Raw genomic sequence first — 20689 nt, 5'->3', positions numbered from 1 at the left:
TTGCCCTTTTTCCTAGCATGGCATTCTAGGGATGAGATGATCTTGGTAATCTGATGACATATCTGGCTCATAAATAAATAGGGTTGTTTGTTTTTTTCATGAAAACTTTATGGCTTCTTTGATTTTTCACACCTGACATCCTTGGCATTGGATCTTAACTCGAGACAGAATTGTCCCATTGCAAAATGTATGTCTTGGTCAAAGAATTCCATGAAGGAAGTCTGTGGGATTCTTCAGTCAGTTGTTTGGTGATCCCTATGATAGTTACCATCTTTCCGTTTCACCACCCGTTACAGAATCAAGAGTGTAAAGATTTCACATAATCCCCCAAACCTCAGTTTTCTCAAATTAAAATGACCAGATAGGTCCAGAGGATTTCCAATATTTCTTCAAGCTTCATCAGTCTCTGATCTGGAGCCTGTTGTCATAATCAGAAGTTTTTCTGGAATGGCAAAATACCAGATTTTAGTTTTAAGGTAAGACCCAAGAGAATAGAAACAATGACTGTCTTATGCCTTCTTTAAAGTTGAAGGCCCTGAGGGAATGCCCTGGCTGTTTCCTGGTGAAGAGTGGAAGGTGAGTGATGGGGTAGAGAGATGGAGTTGTTCTCTGTTTAGAGTAGAAGGCACCTAAGAGGAGGAGGAGTTATGTCTGTGGAGGAGGCAGGAGACACAGTCAGAAGAGACTGGCCAAAATAAGCCAGCTGGGAGGCTTATTACATAATGAGAACATAAGAGGGTAAAAACTGCAAATTGAAGGTAGGGCACAGAAGGAGGATTATCCACAAGGGAAAAAACATCAATTGGGAAGAAACAAGAGAATTTGGGAGATGGTGCATGAGAAGTTTAAATCTATTTTAACTCTGTGGGGAGTTTGGACTTAGACTGCATTATGTTGGGGATTTTAAGTGTGGGAGGGTTAAAAGTAAACCTGTTGGCTTTGGCATGTGGTATAGATCAGGCAGAAAGCTCTGCTGGGTCACCAGTGCTCCCACTGGCAATGCGGAGGCAGAGTCTGGACTTAGGGACTGAGTGATGGAAGAAATGGCTGTCAAGATGGCTGCCGCCAACATCCCCGGTCTCTGTGGCTCCACCACGGATGGAGAGAACAAAGCGGCTGATTCTGTACTGCCTCCACCTTGGGTGGTTGGCTTGATCATGATTTTTGAATTTGTTGTTGGGGAGATTCAGCTGTCTGTTGTGGCAGAAGGAAGAGGCAAGAGAAGGACTCCAGGGGATGGTTTGAGTTTCTTAAAACAAATCAAAGAGGACTCGTCCATCTGATATGGATTATATGTTATTTCTGGAACAGCTCTGCCTGCTCTAAAAGGATCCTAAGAATTTCCTCCCATAATTTGAGGGGATGTCCTGGTCTCAGGCCCAAATTACAATTCAAAAAGTATTTGAGAATCAGGAATCTGGTTACTGAGTTCTCTGTGTTAGTGTTCAGGAGGCAGCAGGCGATGCTGAAAGTAAATGGGAACAGAACTGGAAACCAGGAATCCTGACCTAGTCCCCTCTTCTCCACAGCCCCCATCCCCACCTTCTAGATAATTCTTGATCTTGTCGAGATCAGATACAATAATGATGTGGAAGTGTTTTGTCCTGTGTAAAGCACTGTGTGTTCAACATGGCATATTATTATTATCAATTATTATATTTTCTTATAATTTTTATTCTGTAGGGACTGGTTAGATACTGTTAAGCCATAAAGGGAGAAGCCTTCTATCAGGCTAAGGCTGGTTTGGGTTCCAGAAGAACTAAGAAGCACATTTTGGGGCATTTGCAGCTATATATATATATATATATAAATGAACTAAGAAGTAGGCAGATTTAATTTCTTTGTGCTCGTTAACTCTGAATCTCTGTGCTCTCCTTTGTCAGCAGGAGCCACCCATATGGTGTTTCTCCCTTACTCTCATTAGCTGATTTGTTTGTATAAAATGAAATAATGAATTTTTTCACCCCAATCATTAAGCAAGAAGACCTGCTATAGACCGTCAAGATTGGATTGCATTTGGAGAAAATGCATCATTACTTGTCTTAATGATGAAAAATTATGTCATTTAAAAGGAGTTAGTATTGGTGTGTTTCCCTGGAAACAAATATCACATAAAAATTCATATTTACATAATAAATAAATTAGGGGTGACTCTTTTTACAAAAAATAGAATACACCTTACCAATGGATTTATAATAGGGTTCCTTTTCATAGACATTCCCCCAATGCCTGGTCTAGCCTATTTCACGTACCTTTTATTTTTTACAAAGAAAGGCACATCTGGATACTATAAACCAACGGTTGGATGTTTGGGCTCTTTAAGAAACAATTTCTCCTACTGCTTATGAAATTTCAGTAAAGCATATATATATCACTTTACTGAAAATACTACCCCCCCAAAAAAACCCCCTTCAAACTGCCTGTGTAATAAGGAATTCTAAAGCTCAACCCCACATTTCTTTATTTAGAGACATATGTATTATACCTTAATATTGGTACCAGCAAAAAATGGAGTGCCCTTGAAGTTTTACTCTAGTAGGGTTTGAGTTGTGAGCCATTTTTTTTTTTTCTTGTGATTTTTGACAGAATAGCTAGTTTTCTTTCCTACTAGGCATCTGGCTGTATCCTGTTTGCAGGGCAAGATCCACTCAGGTCTAAGGAGTACTCTCCATGAAGGTGGCCTCCCTCCCCACCTTCCTCTTCCCTCCTTCCCCTACCCTCCCTCTTCCTTTTTCCTCCCTCCTCCCTCTCTCCCACCTCCTTTCCTCCCTCCTCCCTCTATCCCTCCTGTCTAATACTGGCCAACTGTGTGTTTGCTGGAGGGAAACCTTGGTTTCTAAAGTGAATTTGAGGTATGCCTTCAAAATTATTTCTCTGCATTTCTTTGAGGCTTTGGGAGTTGTCAGCTTGCCTCGACCACGTCCCCTATGTCTGTCGGTGGCGGCAAGTCTCTGAAGCACTCTGTGCTCTGGGCAAGGCTCCTAGCTGCAATTTTTCACTAAAAATCCTTCTTCCCCTGCCTGAGAGTGAGCCTTGAGCCAGATGCGGGCAGCCAAGCCAGCCCCATTCCAGGCAGGAGGCCTGGAGAATAGAACCTTTGTTGGGCACATTCACTGGAGCCCGGGGCAGGCCTCGGGCCCCCCGCCTCTTGAGGGAGCTGCTGGGTGCTGCTTTCCAGTGGGTGCCTCTCTGTGCCTCCTCAGCTACAATGCCCAAGGCAGGGTAACACGGGGCAGACAAACCCAAGAAGCAGAGAGAGGACATTCCCCTCTTTTCCTAAGTTTTGAAAAGCTTTTGCATTTTGTGTGCCTGCAACATTTTAGAAAATTATAGGTTTTCTAGAGCTAATAGGTTGATAGCAATGACCTAGAACTATATGTGTGTTGTTACTGTTAACGCCGCTGGAGGTTTTATAACTGCAGATCCATGGAATCCTCCTCTCCTATGCTTGGACAGGCTTGAGGAGGTGGGGAGCCACTGGGAATCTGCGTTTGTGGGCCTGTTTCTGTAGGAAGCTTTCATTCGAGTCCCAAAAGGGTCCAGAGATCAGAAGAGGTGAGAAACCACTGAAATCAAGTCCAAAGTCCGGTCGTTAACTCTCCCTACCCCCTAAACACACACACACACAGAGTTTACCAACAAGGAAACTGAATCCGGAAGAGATGATTGTGACACAGAGAAGCCCAGGGCTGGGACTGGTTGCTCGTGTTAGCTTAAGCACAGAAGATGCCATCCGGCCCACCTCGGGAGGGCAAAACTGCTTTGAACACACTCTCTGAGCACCTTGCTCCATAGGGACACAGGACATTCATTTCAGGTAACTCGCATGGCATCTCATGTCAGTGATCTCTTTATAAGATGACCCTTATTCATCTTATAAATAAGGCACCTGGCTCAAAGTAGCCGCTCAATGTATTTGGTGAAAGAGCAAAACTCAGTGGTGCGCAGAAGTACAAGGAAGACCGCTCAGTAGCTCTATGCGTCCTTTTATTTGAGCTCAAGAATTATGAATGCTTTGTGTTTCTCCTCCTCCCTTTTCCTCACGCCCATGACCTCAGTTCTTGGGGTGATTGTTAGCCCCAGGAGGCTGCCCAGATTGTAAACCACTCTTTCCTTTCGTGCTCCTTTGACGGCTGGTTAATAACCTACAAACACAACGTCAGTGCTTCAGCCTTTTTTTTTTATAAAGGAAGTAATTTATGTAAAGTTAAGCATTTCTCTTAATTTATCTGATCTGTACACATGGACATATATTTTAAACATTTGATAGCACTTCTTTCTAATTGTAAGGAGGTCTAGGTTTTAATTGAGATTTGTTTACTGTTTGGCTGGAATAGAATGATAATAAATTGAGACAAGAGACAGTTGTTGAATGCATATGATCTGTGGTCTGTACTGGGCTCAGAGGGGGCTGGCTAAAAATGTTTACATCTTGGTTATGGAGTTTATAAGGCCCAAGGGCAAAGGATTTAAGTAACTTGGCAATGAGAGGGACATCAAAGAAGAGTAAAAACATGTCAAATTCAGAGATACTTACACCCAAGAGCTGAAGTTGGTCAGGGAAGTAAAAGATCTATTGCAACTATGTCTGTCTAGGATGACTGTAAAAGAAATATATATATATATTTTTAAATAGTTTCCTAATGGATAGGAAAATGAAAGGATCTTCTAGCAAGAACACTGTGAAAAGCCAGTGAGCAAATACAAATGCCAACGTTTTACTGATTTCATTTTTATAGGTTTTTTTTCCTTTTTCCCTAAAGAGCTTTTTAAAAAATTGATTGGTGTATCACATGCATTATTTAACTGAATCCTCACAACAGGAAGCTGGTGTTGTTGTTCTAGTCATGTTACAGGGGGAGCAAACTGAAATTTAGAGACCTCAGGTTCTCTTGTACAGGCCTATTCAGCTAGCAGCCAGGATTCAAACTCAGAGCTGTCTGGTTCTAGAGCTGTAGCACCCAATGTCATATGGAAATGATTAGGGTTGGAATGAAAGTGTCACGGGTTAGAATCAAGGGGGACACGACTTTACAGGACAGCTGGGGCCAGGCTGGAGGATATTAAATGTCTGATGTTAAATAAGGAGGAGATGAGACCTTGACATTGGTTCTTTAAGCAAGTTGCCTTCCTCACTGAGGTGGGCCAGGAACACTTCTGTCATGAAGCAGGGGTTCAGCCCTGTCAGGAGGTTTCTTCCAACCCGGAGATTCTATGATGGGACTGTGAACCCTTTGGCAGCACGACGCACTAAGGGCAAATGCATGTCTCTATCATCATTACTGCTAGTGTGATGCTAGGAGCCTTCCCGTGTAACAACTCTGTCACCTCCCTCCCTCCCTCCCTCTCTCTCTCTCCCTCTTTCTTTCTTTCTTCTTTCAAGATTTTACTTATTTATTTGAGAGAGAGAGCATGAGAGGTGGAAGGGTCCAAGGGAGAAGCAGACTCCCCGCTGAGCAGGGAGCCCGATGAGGGGCTCAATCCCGGGACTCTGGGATCATGACCTGAGCTGAAGGCAGCTGCTTAACCACTGAGCCACCCAGGTCCCCCCATCCCTGGCACGTTTCTACACTGAATGTGGAAGACTCTGTTTTGTGTGGAGGAGTGGACGGGCTGTCGGTGAAATCTATATGAATATTTTTGAAATTCCAGCCCCCACTACGTGTCAGCTTTGGAGATAGACTTCAGTGAGACAGCGTTCTGTAGTAGAGAGTGCATGGACTTCAGAACCTGTGGCCCCAACCCTGGGTAGCGCACCTGACTGCCCCGAACCCCCATTTTCTCACTGGCGAATGGGCACATGCCTGCCTTATAGGACAGCACCTCGCTTGCATTCTGAGAGTCTAATAGGTGAAGCACTTCTCCACCAGATGACCTAGCACTTGGTCCTATCTACATCATCATCGATGATCAGCAGCAGCTTTATGGTGTTATACTGAAAAGAACTTCTCTCCATGAAGTTGGACCATGGAGCTCAAACACCTCTTTCCTAGGAGGAATACTGTGGGGAAAGTTCGGTCAGTTTGAAATTGGTTCAAGGCCCAGCTCAAGCAGTAGGCTACTGAGGCCTTGTGAGCATTGATTGAGGGGAGAGCTGTGAAAATACCTTGTAAATCCAGAGAGCTTGACTAGACTCTTAGGCAGAATGGTAAAATGCTATTATGCCGTGTCAACTAAAATTTCATAAATTGGATTCCCATGCGTAGTCCTTTGCAGGATCCAGGAAGGCTCCCTGTTTGAGGAGGTTCACTTTGCCTCTTTGTCTGGTTTTTGGTCTCCAAGGCCGTATGACCCCCTCTCACTGGCTGCCAGTGGTGATGGGCCAGTTCTGGCCTCATCCCTGCACCAGCAGTGGGATATTAACCTGTCTGTTGAGCGCCTGAGCCCACAGCTGCCAAGGAGACCCAGCTGGAGCTGATCTGCTGGGCTGAGTCACAGCATCTGGCTGGGACAAGTTGGGACAATCTCTTTTTAATCACAAGTATCCCCCTGGGACCTACTCAGTGCTCACCACCTTGCAAAGTTCCGAGGTATGGGTGGAGGTCAGGTACAGTTGGTCCCTTCTCCTGAGGAGGTTCTTTTTCCAGAGAGGAGGTTAGCATAATGCATTCAGTAACACTGCGAGTTCTTCAGGACTGCCTATCGTTTAGGGCTACTTTGTTTGGCAACGTGATAATTACTACAAAACCCAAAGTAGGGAGAGTTCAGGGATGGTTAGCAGAGTAGTTAGCAGAGAAGGTTTATTACTGGTTATTCGCGGGATGTTCACGAAAACATTCATTACTGCTGCCCAGGAGAAAGAAAATGGTGTCAGCTGAGTAGCCCAACCTGGCGGCTTCCATGGGAAAGCAGGGCAGTCAAAGAGAGCCTTGCCTCAGGGTAGAACAGGATTCCAGAGGTTTAGCAGGGTCAGCACAGCTGGCCAGAGCTGACATTGCCGCTCAGGGGACAGAATTGTGGCTGGGAAATACAGGGATTGTGAGTTCAGCTCTTGAGTTTGTATTTTAATTTGTTTTGGGGACCTGCTGAGGGAGTTGGACCTTGACTTCAGGTTATCTTATATTCTGGAAACCTGGATCTTAACCTTAGCCTTGCAGGTATTCTGCTCCTTGCTCTGCAAAGTGTAGTCTGTGGACCAGCAGCATTATCTGGGAGCTGGTTTGAAATGCAGACCCCCAGGTCCACCTGGACTTGAGAGTCACCATCTGTGTCTTAAGGTGATTCACATGGACATCAAAGTGTGAGAAGCACTGGCCTAAATGGCAAGCTCAGGAAAGGCATGGCTTTTCTCTTGTCGTCTTTATTATTTTGTCTCCCCAATACCTATTTCAGGTTTAACGCATGGCGGCTGCAATAGCCGTGAGTCTTCCTCTGACTTGGGCATATCTTGGTCTCTAGGGACATTGTAAGCTTCTAGGGAACTAATTGTAAAGTGGGGTGTGCAGGGGTGGGGGAGGTGAGTGGGGTTGGGGTCGACCTTCAGTGGTTGAAAAACTGAAGTGAGCATTAGAAGCACAGGTGGTGGGGGTGGTTTTGAACAACTCAAAGCCTCTGAAGGTGGGTCACAGGATTTGTATTTTTTTAAAAAATTTACCATTATGTTCAAGAATGTTTATTATAGGGGTGCCTGGGTGGCTCAGTTGGTTAAGCGACTGCCTTCGGCTCAGGTCATGATCCTGGAGTCCCTGGATCGAGTCCCGCATCGGGCTCCCTGCTCAGCGGGGAGTCTGCTTCTCCCTCTGACCCCCCTCCCTCTCATGCTCTCTGTCTTTCATTCTCTCTCTCTCAAATAAATAAATAAAATCTTTAAAAAAAAAATTTAAAAAAAAGAATGTTTATTATATTATCACATATAATAATAAGATATTTAAATATCTCTCAAGAAGAAATAGATAAAGGGACACCTGGGTGGCTCAGTCGGTTGTCTGCCTTCTGCTCAGGTCATGATCCCAGTGTCCTGGGCTTGAGTCCCACATTGGGCTCCATGCTCAGCTGGGAACCTGCTTCTCCCTCTGCTTGTGCTGTCTCTCTTTCTCTGTCAAATAAATAAATAAAATCTTTTAAAAAAGGAAGAAATAGATAAATACAGTGGGATACAAATCAGAAGTTCAAATAAATGAAATAGAGCTGCATGTATAAACATGAATAAATCTAAACAAAGTTCTTGGAGAGAATAAATTTGCAGAAGGATGTGTGAGGGATGGTACTATTTATTTAAAGTTTAAAATGTTCATATGTATTTAATGGAAATATGCATATGTAGTAAGAATGTAAAGAGGAATGGGGATGATAACCAAGTTCAGCGTATTGTTTAACTTTGGGAGGGAGGAAGGGAAATGGGTGGGAGCTTTAATAGTCCCTTCATGTTTTCTTTCTTTCTTTTTTAAAAAGATTTTATTTATTTATTTGAGAGAGCGTGAGAGAGCGAGAGAGAGAGAGAGAGTGAGAGAGAGAGAGAGCACAAGAGTGGGGTGAGGGATAGAGGGAGAAGCAGATTTCCCACTGAGCAGGAAGCCCGATGTGGGACTCAGTCCCAGGACTCCAGGATCATGACCTGAGCCGAAGGCAGACACTTAACTGACTAGGCCACCCAGGCGCCCCATGTTTTATTTCTTAAAAAAGGAAGAGTAAAGAAAAAAACATTGCAGCAGCAAACATGGAAAAACAAGATTTTCCCCAAAGGAATGAATACATAATTATTCATGATACTGTTTTCTACAATTGTTCCGGATGTTTTAAATATTTCATTATAAAATGATTAAAACAAAAGTCTCCTGGTGATTGTGATGCAGGCAGTTGACCTTTGGGAATTCTTGCCGTTGATGCTTCTAGGGGCTTTTCAGTTCTAAGTGTGTTTGTGTGCCGAGAACTCTCCCCCAAGCACCTCTCTTATTCTTGTAGATGGCGGATGCCTATCAGGCTGTGCCCAAGGCCTGTAGCTTCCTTGTGTTCTGTCCTGATGAGATGCAGCCACTTCTCATGTTGGTGACGTTGGCAAAACCCACCAATCTAACTCTACTTTGAGGACCTAGCCTACAAGGGTCTCTTCCCTGTTGTCTCCTTCTCTCCTTTATTAAAGGAGAAGTTCTGTCCTACAACTGCCATAATCTTAGAGCTCTAACCTCCTGCCTCCCCATCCCCAAGGTGCATTTATTTTCAGAACACCTTCATTGACATTTCAGTGGAAGGACTTAGTATCCGTGTGGATCCCAAGAGTTTTCTTTGCCTACCCCAAGAATCACCATTTGAAATCAGTTCTCTTGTTGCTGTATCTGCTTTTGTAACTTCTTTCTATACCAGAAGTGTCCCTAAAATTTAATCACTAAGGATGACACCTATTAGTCTGTGACTCAGGGAGGTTAAGAAGGACGAAATGGCTCTAGCAGCTGGTGCCAAAATGGACTTTCAAATTTAACTTAATTTTGTTGTTATTATTTTTTAATGTAGTCTGTAGTGGTAGTTCTAAACTAAGGATGATTCCCTCCTCCCTCCCCCCAACCCAGGGGACATTTGGCAGTGTCTAGAGACATTTCCGGTTTCCAAACTGGGGGAGTGCTGCTAGCATTGGGTAGGTGCTAAACATCCTATAATGCACAGAAAAACCCTACCCTCCCCCCGCATAGCAAAGAATTAGCCGGTCCAAAATGTCAATAGTGCCGAGATTGAAAAACCTGGTTCTACGCATCCTCATAACATGACTCTCCCCCTGTCAGTGAGGGACAGTGATTAGGCTGTACTTCTGTTAGTGTGGGACCGTGAAACAAGGGATACAGGAGTCCCTGTGAATATGTGTATAGACCATTCCTGTATCATCTTCACTGCATGGTGTGGGCTAAGGAGTCAATGGTATTGGAGATGGAGGATGAGAAGAGATTAAGGAAAAACTGGAGAGGAACAGAGTCCAGATGGTGGGGAGAGCAGAGAGAAGCTGCCTCTGATGCCTTTGAACTTGGCACCTTGCTATTAATAGTACCCTCATGCTATAGAAATACAGGATAGGGTATTTAAAAATATTCCCAATGAAAAACGTGGTAGGTAGTTACAGTGATGGCCTCTGGTGAGTTGTGCTGTCCTCCGCCCACACTTGTCTGCGTTGTGATTTTGCCATTCCTCTCGTCAAGAGGTGGAGTCTCTTTTTCCACCCCATGCGTCTGGGCTAGCCTTGTCACTTGCCTTGACCAAAAGAGTGTTGATGGGTGACTTTTGGGGCCATTCAGCTTTGTTTTCCTCCCTGTTAGAGCCTTTCTGCCATCATGTGAGCAATCTCAGCCTGACAGTCAGGCATTCGGCTGGCCCGGCCCCACATAGCTCCCAGCCAACCTCCCAGCTCAGTGAGCTCACGTGAATTGAGCTTGTGTGCCCAGCCAGTCCACAGAGGAGTGTGGAATAATAAATTGTAGTTATTAGAAGCCACTAAACTTTGGGGTAGTTTGCTACACAGCAATAGATAACTGGACATTGTATGTAAGTGACTTCATCTGAAGCAGTAGACGATGTATTTGCCTTAGGATGTTGTGTAACTCTCAGATCATGGTTAAGAGTTCTTCCTCCTTTGTTTCTCGTAGCACTTCTCGGAACTCCTGGATGAGTTTTCCCAGAACGTGTTGGGTCAGCTCCTGAATGACCCTTTCCTCTCGGAGAAGAGCGTGTCGATGGAGGTGGAGCCATCCCCGACGTCCCCGGCGCCTCTCATCCAGGCCGAGCACAGCTACTCCCTGTGTGAGGAGCCTCGGGCCCAGTCACCATTCACCCACGTTACCACCGGTGACAGCATCAATGACGGTAAACCCAGAGCAGGGGCAGCACCTGGGACCACAGCACCTTTGCCTCTGAGCTCCTCGGGGGCGTGCAGTGTGTGTTACGCTTTTGTTGGCACCCACTTTAGCCACATACCTGCTCCGTGTAAAGCCTAGGGCTTGGGCTGTGGGGAAGTACAAAGGGGCGTGGGGCGCATTTCTTTACCCCTGGCTGAGTCCTCTGGGAACTTGCTGTCTCTGAATGGTAGTCGTTGCTTTCTTTGACCCTGTGGATTGGGCAGCAGAGCATCCTTTTGCAAATCAGGTTGGCCTATCTGGTTGATAATTCCAGGAAGTCCATTGTTTTAAGAGGTCATGTCATTTTTTTCTGAGGAAGAATTTTTCTGACCACTCTTCTCCACAGAAGCTTCTTGGGCATCCTCTTAACCCATATTCACTATGTTCCCTTGACCACATGTATATGAGATCTTGGTGAGCATTCCTAGTATTCTTGGTGACCCTTTCTTACCCATCATCAATGCCGTCAGGAAGGTATTTGTTGAAGACCTAGTTTTCTTGGCTTTAGAGTATTAAGCTGTTTGGCCATTTGTCTGTAGAGTGACTGTCTTCCATGTCTGAGCTCCTTTATCACATATTATCAGTGCCTTAAAGTATAGCCATTCATTCACCTTGTGGTTCTTGAGTTCACAGGCGAGACATTGAAGGAAATATAAAAAAAAAATGTGCACGTTGCTCTTCTAGAACTTATCATGTGGGGAACATGAGAAATGTACACAATTGACAGTAACAGTGTTGAAATATGCTGAGGGTGGTGGTGAAGGTGATGTGATCTGCAGTCAGACCTCAGTTTAAGATCTATGTCAGTAACTAGTTAGGGGCAAACTACTTAATATCATCAAACCTCAGTTTCCTCATATGTAAAAGTAGGATAAAAACAGCATCGACTTCATGTCCTGTTGTGAAGATTAAACATGAGAATCTATGCCAGCGCCTAGCCCAGGACCTGACTCATAGTAAGGATATTGTTCTTAGCTGCTGTTGCAATCACTATTATTCCAAACCAGGAACTATAAGAGGATGGCAGGACCTTAGGTGGTCAGGAAGTTTTTGTGGAGGATTTCTCAATTTCCCAGGCTATGTGCTCCAGTGAAATATGATAGTGGGTTCCTTCCTGTCAAACTTACTGTGGGATTATTTTCTTTTTGTTAGTTTAGTCTTCATATGTCTGTTAGATTCAGCGAATTTGCTTTAGGTTATAATCTTTAAGAGGGCAGGGACAAACTACAAATCTGATGGAGCTGGTTTCTTAGGACTAATGAATGGAAATATTTCTCTGGATAGTAGTTAGGATACTCATAAAGTCAGGACTCCAAGGAGTTATATGGGATGAAGATACAAAAAAAATTGAAGAAGAATATTCACTTTTGTTCATATTCATTCCCTATTGCAAAATCTCAAACAGTTCTCCATTGTTCTATAGAATGAAGCCAACCTCACGACATGGCTTTTGAGGCCCTTTGTGGGCTGATCCTACCTCCCTTCCCCACCTTGTCCCATTGCTCCCTGTCTGCGTGGCTCTGGCATTGAATTCTCCACTCCATGCCTTACACTGCTTTCTCTACTCTGAATTTCCATTACCTTCTCTCACCCTCTTGTCAGCCCCACTAGTCAAATTCCCACCAATCCCTCAAGACTCAACTCAGTGTCATCCAGTGTCTGACTCTCCCATCTGGAAGTTGTCAGTCTTAATGTTTTCATAGCACTATTATTGTTTGTATGTTTATTTGTTTCATTTTTGCCATTTTTGTGAAGACTATTACACTCGTCCTTATATTTCAGCTATTATTTATTTTTCTGTTCTCTGTTTTGAGCTGGCTGTGAGCAAGTGTGATTATGTGTTCCTTGTACTTGCTTGGCACTTTGAAGGTATCTGATGAAGAGTTATTTCATTGAATTAATTGTGCAGTAAGTTGTTAAGGGAGAAGATATGGAAGACTGAAGCACGTTCCTCATCTCTGGTGATGGCGTCAGGGAAGACACCTGTTCTGTTCTTCCGTGCATTGCTAGCTCTCTAATGATGCAGATACACTGGGCTGTGAGCATTTGATCAGGTGGTATTTCTTGGCTTTTAGCAGCTCTCTTGTGTAGAAGGAAACACAGTGCCATGGAGAAGCAGATATTTTATAAATGCTTTATGATTCACTCTTAAAATTCACTTCATAGTGATCTATTGGGTAACTACTTTGTACTTCACCTGCCAGGGACTGTCCTAAGCATTGAGGGTAAAGAGCTAACACAGTGAACAAAGATCTCTGCCCTTGTGGAGTTTACATTCTAGGAGATAGGGGTGGAGTAGAAAATAAGAAAAGGAAAGAAGTAAAATATATGGTTTATTAGATGGTGATGAGCGATACACAGAAAAATAAATCAGAAAAAAGGGCAGGGAGTTGCTGGGGGAGGTGGGCTGGTGTCTTAGTCTATTCAGTTTGCTTTAACAAAAATCCCAAAGACTAGATAGCTTATAAACAACAGGAATTTCTTCCTTACAGTTCTAGAGCCTGGAAGTCTCAGATTAGGGTGCCAGCAGGGTTGGGTGAGAGCCCTCTCCAGTCGCTGACTTCCTGTGCTATCCTTACTTGGTGGAAGGGGTGAGGGAGCTCACTGGGGTCTCTTTAATAAGGGCACAGTTTCCATTTGTGTGGGCTCCATCCTCATGACTTAAGCACCTTCCAAAGGCCCTCCACCTGATATACCACATGGGGCATTAGGATTTCAACGTAAGAATTTGCGGGGAGCACAAACATTCACACCAAAACAGGGGAGGAGGAATTGAAATCTTAAATAGGATAGATAGAGCCAAGGCCCTTCTTGGAAGGTAGTGTCTGAGCAAAGATCAGCAGGAGATGAGCTAAAGAACTAGATGTCTCAGGAAGAGGCTCTAGGCAGAGGAAACAACAAGAGCAGAGGACAGAGGTGGTGTGGCTGGAGTCCTAACCACAGAGCCACACTTACAGTGAGACATTAGCATCTGTGGAGTCGGCAGCCATTCTGCAGACTTGCTGGTCTAGAATATGCAGACTAGAGAAGTCCTCAGTGATCTAGGCAGATTGGCCTTCCCCTTCAGTTCCACGTATGTTTGTTGAACACCTGCTGTGTGTCAGGCGCCATCCTACTACTTAAAGGACACAATAGTGAAACTTAGATCCTACCTCTAAGTAACTCAGAGTCTAGTGAAAATGCCACGTACCTCCGTACTTTACCAGATGGAGTATAAGCAATGTCCCAAGGGGAATGAAACTGTAGAAGTTCAGAGCGGAGGGAGCACGCCCAAGGAAGATCATAGGAAAGGTTGCATGAATGAGGCAGAGCTTCCTGGGGCCTTGAAGCATTGAGTAGAGTTGGAGCAGTGGCTGTGGCCACTCCCAACAGAGGGAGGCTGGAGGGCGAGGACATTGATTCTTCTAAAGCAAGATCTCTAGTGAAATGACTGCAAATAAGCAGGTTTCCGAAAGTTCAGGGTCTTGTCCTCTTCCATGATGAAATGATTTCTTCGTATTTTAATTGTAATCGATAGAAATGTAACATAGGGGAACTCATGAGTGCCACCTATGCCAATGGTATTGGGGAAAAAGAATCAGTGGGTCTTTTCCAGGAAGGCTTTCTTATCATTAGGCCAAAGCGCACACCTTTCAGTGCCCTCACCTCGTGCCTTGTTCTATTTGTAGATCCCATGCTGCAACAGGCCTCTGCTAGTAACTTGCTGAGAACAGTTAATAGTGGGTCAAATATATTTTGCAAAGGGTTTCCGATCCACAGTTGATGTTCAAATATTGGTATTTCTCTGAGTTAAAGACACCTTTCTCAGCCAGCAAAAGCACTTGTATCAGTAGGGAATAATGAACAAGGAGAGTAATCATTTGGACTGTGGGAAAACCAAAGTTAGACAGTGTACATGAGTAGATGGGGAACTTTCCTGGGAAAGCTTTGTCCAGGTCTCAGCTTCCAGTGTTTTTCTGAGTTTTGGGTGAAGGGGCAGATGTTTGGGAACAGAATTACTGTATTCATTTGAACCCCAATTTGCATCTGCCTTGAGGGAGGACCAATCCCAAGGATCCCTCTTGTGCCACGTCCTCTGTCAAGCAGATTCCCTCCCTGTTGGAGAAGGGGGATAGCTCTTTAGGCAGTGCGTCAGGAGGCAGCCTTTAAAAATTGCTGTTCACATTAAATTTAATATTCTTTTTCTCTTGCATTGGGAAACAGCTTAAGCAGAACTAGGAGTCCTTGTTTCTAGGGACGGATAGTGAGTCAATTATTTCATTATACCTGAGAAAGCTAGTGATTCATATCTCCTTGTCCAATTTTCCTTAGATTAAGTGGAATTCTTCTATAGTTGCCTCTAAGCTAAAAGAAAGTAATAACAGTTTGAGTAGACCCTCTCCTAGTTTATTAGGATTTTTCTCCCTCTTTCTCCCCTTTACCCTCTCTTCTTCCATCTGCCACGTCTTCCTTCTTCTTTGTCCTTCCTTGTTCTTTCCCTGCTAACTCTCTCTTCTCCCCCTACCTCCCTCCTTGAGCCCCAGGCCAGTTACATAGGGCATATGTAGTGCTCTTATCCTATTAACTTGTCATGGACCCAGATGGACTGTAGATCCCTAAAATTATATACAACATTTGGGCTCTATCTACATTTGTCAGTTTTCCTGCTGAGAGCATCTATACCTTTTTTTTAGATCCTCAAAAGAGTCTGTGACGCACCCCCCTCCCCAAAAGAGGTTGAGAAACACTGGTCTAAGATTACATAGGAGTCATCTATCTTCAGGACTGAATTTGACTATAGACTTCTCTGAGACACTAGAGCTAAAGAACTTCATGTGGGCTCAGCAACCACAAGTACCAGCCCTTAGAATGTGGGCTTGGCCTTCAAAACCACCAGAAAGACATCCTGCATCCAGCTCATTCATTTCTCTACATGATTAAGGCTGTTAACCATATGCCAGGCAGGGTTTTCTGTTCTACAAAAACAGAGAGAGAGGAAGAGAGAGAGAGAGAGAGAGAAGGTTATAAAGAGATAAGCAGAAACATCCAAGTAAAATGTCTGTGGATATTTTTATACTCTGATTGAAGGAAAAAAGCTTATATTTGAATGACCAAGTCTTGCGCCTTACCACATGGAAGGTATCTTCATGAGTTACTCTATTTTAGTCATCTTCCTTTATAATTAAATTGGGATGCTAGGTATTCATTTGTTTTGTTCTTCAATTTCAGTCTTCTTCCTAAAGAAGAAACTTAGTAGTGCTGAAGTAAGTCTGTTCAGAGAGAACTAGACATGGCCACTATCCTCCCAGATGATATAGGAACAAAATTAGAACATACATAAAATATCAACAGACTCGGCAAAAAATATACGAGTACTGAAGTGATCTAATACAGTATTTCTACCACACATGAGCCAAGGTAACTTTATTTCAGATGGAATAAGGAATTGTACCCATGGCTGTTCTAGGTTCTAGAGAGGGTGGGACCAAGGACATAAATAATAATTATCCTCCTTCTGATTAAGCCAGTTGGGCTTCTAGTGCTAACAAGGGCGAGGGTTGGCTGGGTAGGGTGGCTTAGTATGGAGACCCTAAATTTGTGGAGCTGTTTTCACAGGCGGGATTGAATACTATAGTCTGTGAGCTAATGATGAACAGTGCTGCAGGTAAATGTGAAGCCTGGTGGAAGCCAAGACTTGGGGTTTGGGGCGAAACAGATTTTTAGGAAAGCCAGCTGGTGTTTTGGGGAAGAGCAGAAGAAAATAATGTCGCGTGGCTGATGATGCCAGAGCACAGAAGGTGGGCCTGGAAATGGGTCAGTAATACAGGGAGGAAAGGGAAGGTGTGTAACATGCATGGCAAAGAAATAATGGGTTTTGAAATAATTGGATGAAGCTCATGGCAGGATTAGCACAGGATCTGGTATGCAGAGGAAAGGATAGAGATGAGTCCTAGGTGATTTGGGTTTGCAGTGTGCGGTGTTGAAGACATCTGGATGCTGAGATGTTCCAAGGAGGTGAGACCTTGAAGAAAGTCACAGAAAGACAACAAACAGCTGTATCTTTGTCACATTTCATTTGGTCTACGGACAAGAGCATCAGTCAGGGCCAGTGTAGAGGGTGTGGATTCAGGGGTCAGAAAGGAAGTTGTGTTGCTCATCTACCCACAGAGAGGAACTGGGTCCTCCGATGTGGATGGGCTGCAGACTCAGAGGTGGGGTTGGACAAGCAGAGGAGTGGTTGTCCTCTCTGAGTCTGGCGCCTGGGCTTATGATAGAAGCTCTTTCGCTATTCATCACCGTTCTTGGTATTGCCTTTACTTTCTTTTTCTAACAGGCAAAAAGGATAATGAGGCTTCCCCTTTAAAAAAAAAAAAAAAGAAAGAAAGAATGAGTGACTTCTTTGTCTGCCTAACCCCTGCGATGCTAGAATGGCAAAAGAAAACAATGTGCACATCATCTAGCAATTGAAATTACTTTGGATATTCACGTGTGAGAGTCATAACTTTGCTTAAGGAAGAGAAGTGTACAGGAGACGTTGTTTTGTGTGTATTAAATGAATCTTTTGAAGTCAACCATGTGTTCCACAGATATTTATTTAATTCATACTCTAAACATGGTATCCTACAGGAGGACCAGAGCTGCTCAATGCAGAACACCTGCTAATCTCTTGAGTCAAATTGCCTAGATTTGAACCTGGACCCTGCCTCTTACTAATGGGGTGAACTTAGGCAAGTTGCTCAGCTCTTGTGTCTCACTTTCTTGATCTTTAAAATGAAAATCATGATAATAGTACATACCTCATACTGCTGTGGTGGGGATTACATGAATTAATGTGTATTAAATATTTACAACAGGGTCTGGCAATTAGTGAGCACTAAGTAAATATTGTTGCCTTTAAGCAGATTACTGCATAATTAAATATATACTGCACCAGCTGGCTGCTGTAGGAATGACTGGAGTAAGGGAAAGAGGTTCTCCGTACGCAGACACAGAAAGGACACAGAGTTGGGGAGTTGTCCAAGAGAAAGCATGCTGCTCTCCGAGGTCCGTCTGATATGTGAAAACCTTGAGAACAGTGCCTGGCACATCGCAAACAGTCAAAACATTTCAGCTATTATTCATTGGTCTTAACCTGGCAATCTTTACCGCAGGAACACTAGATTCGAATTCTATACAAATACAGCGAGAGCCAACATTGCACTTTTTGTAGTGGCTAATTATGGGCTCAAAACACATTAAATGACTACAGTCACTTTTGGCTAGAGACCTATTTAATCATGGATCTGTCGAAAAGCAATATACGAGGGTGGCAAAGAGAACAGGCTGTGAATCCCAGGTCTGCCCCACACCAGCTGGGCAACTTGGGGTGAGCTATTTAATCTCTTCGTTTCCCTGTCTAGCAACTGTGGGGAATAGAAGTGCCTGCTGTACCTGGCTGCTCTTAGGATTAAATTAATGTATGTAAAGCTCTTAGAACAATACTTAGCACACAGTAAACACTCACAGTGGAGTGTTTGCTATTTTTACTGTTTTTACCACTTCATCACATCACTCATGACTGAAGGTTATTTCAGGGTCAAGGCTCTCAGGGAGGGGACCATGGACAGACAGGCCTCTAACTTTCATTCCCGCATGTGGTGGGCTGTAGTTTAATAGGATTCTGACACATTCAACTCAGTTCTTGCCCTTCTCCCAGCCTCCAGAACCCAGCCTTAGCATTTCTTCCTTTAAGAGCTTCTTGCATCAAAAATCAGTCAAGATTTGCCAACTCCTTTGAACAATTTCAAAGAGCAAATGCGGTTATCAAACGCTGAGGGATTTATATGAGGCATACTTTACAAAAATTTCCTTTTCACGTTAGCCCTGTTATATAAATAGCAAATGGATATCTAGGTGTATATATCCTATAAGTGGTATTTGCCCCATACGATTTCACTTTTTAAGAATATATATGCACACACTATATATACGTATGTGTGTATACGTATGTAAATATATATATATATATACCATATTTGTAAAGATACTGCCTAATCCTAATACAGAGTTTAACCTTTTTCTTTCCCCTCTTCCGGAGGAATCAGGATCCGTTCAATGCAGTTACTGATGCAGTACATATGGGAATGATTGAGGATGTTCATTGTGCTGTTGCCTCCACGTTGTTTCAATTCTGTGTCTTTTCTAGCCCCCTGGGCATCCTGTTGTGTGAGTAGTCTGAGTCTAGCCTCATTTCTCACAGCAGCTCCATTTTGTCCTTGGATGGGAAGGACTTGCTCACCACCAGGAGACAGGGGCTTGTTTTTATTTCCTTGCTGATAGCTAAGTGGTGATGCTGAGGAAATGTGCCAGTTGAGTTTGACAGGAAGCTGTTTATAAATAAAATCAGATGATATGGGGGTTGTTCTTCTTCCCCGTGGTATGCACTACTGACCTTATTGGGTGATGTTTTCCTTCCGAAGTGAAACTTAAAAGGCAGGTAAACACAATTTAGGAAAAAAAACACCTTTTTTTTCACTCAATATCTGAGCTTCGGGTTTTAGAAACTGGAGGGGGTAGAGTGTATTGACTCTTGTTTTTGTAGTTTAGCCAATAACTCAGACATCTAAGGATAATTCCAGTTCTAAGCCATGGTGGCTCTACTGATGTTTTTGCCCAAATAATAAAACTACACAAATAAGGTCACGTGGAAAATCGTAATACGTGTTCTGCTCACTCCCTTTCACTCTACCCTTTGTTAACCCCCTGCCTCAGAGGTTACATTTGTCATTTGGTTTTCTCTGATTTGATGTTTATTTCCAGTGAGGAACAGAGGACAAGCCAACACTTAGTAGTTTAGGATGAAAACTCTTCTCTGATGTCAACTGCCAATGGAATGCTGTTCTCACCGAACGTCGTACTGGCTGACTCTGTTCATGTGCAGTCAATTATTTTATGATGTAATTGGTAGATCTAATCAGCCGATCTATAAATTTATTGATGTGGTTCACAAATGATGGTTTAGAGGAATTATTATGGCAAGTAGGTGCAGCTCTTTTGTCGCAATGGGTTCTGATGTAATGGATTTAATTTCTTGTTTACACATTCAGCTAGATTGTGTAAGTCAGCTATATTGCTGTGTATTAAACCACCTCAAGACTCTAGCTTTAACCACAATCATTTGTTATTATAGCTCATATGTCTGTGCCTTGGCTGGAGGTTGGCTGCTTTAGGTGGGGGACAGTTGAGTAATTTTCCTAGATTCAGCCAGATTCACTCACATATTTAAGGCTGGGAGTTGACTGATCTTGGTCAGGCTCATTTGGGGGGCAAACTCTGTTTTACATGTCTGCCCTCCTTCTCCCGGGGTCAGTAGATTGTCCTGGCACATCCTTTTCATTAGGATGTCGAAAGTACAAGTTGTGCAAGTGCATTTTAAGACTTTACTTGTGTTAGGAAGCTAACATCCCTAAGGCCAAAGCAAGTCATGTGGCCAATCCGAGGTGGGGATTAGTCCACAGTGGGAGGGCACTGCAAAATTGCATGGCAGTGGACATGGATAGAGGGGTGACTATAGACCTGAAGCCAATTATGCAATTTATAACAAATATGAAAGTAGTCACTGACTCTTGTTGAGTCAAGGGACTCTGAATGGACCCCCCTTGAGCCACTGGGGCTTCTATCTAATAATAATTACCATCATAAAGCATCGTAAAATAGAGCAGGTAGAAGCAGGCCATGTCCATGTGCGATTATCCAGGGACAGTATATCCCAGTACAGGAAATTTAGAAATCGTATAAAATCTAAAGAAAAAAAAAGTCATTCATGTTCTGAATTCTTTTCCAGAAATATTTTTACTATTTTGATATACTTCCTTTCAGCCTTTTTTCTATCACTTTCTTCATTAATAGTATATAAA

General features: G+C 43.5%; 1 protein-coding gene across 1 annotated transcript in view; it reads left to right on the top strand.

Annotated features, from left to right (window-relative positions):
* The window catches only part of CREB3L2 (cAMP responsive element binding protein 3 like 2), a 108919-nt gene that overhangs the window by 54008 nt on the left and 34222 nt on the right, over positions 1 to 20689 (top strand). The window contains exon 2 of the mRNA XM_035021184.1: positions 10566 to 10782. Within this exon, the coding sequence (XP_034877075.1) occupies positions 10566 to 10782 (217 nt within the window). The remainder of the gene's footprint in view (positions 1 to 10565; positions 10783 to 20689) is intronic.

Source organism: Mirounga leonina, unplaced genomic scaffold, assembly GCF_011800145.1.
Source record: "Mirounga leonina isolate KUSES-001 unplaced genomic scaffold, KU_Mleo_1.0 Mir_174, whole genome shotgun sequence".
NCBI lineage: Eukaryota > Metazoa > Chordata > Mammalia > Carnivora > Phocidae > Mirounga > Mirounga leonina.
Note: the sequence above shows the minus strand (reverse complement) of the source record. Positions and strands in the feature narration are given on the sequence as shown.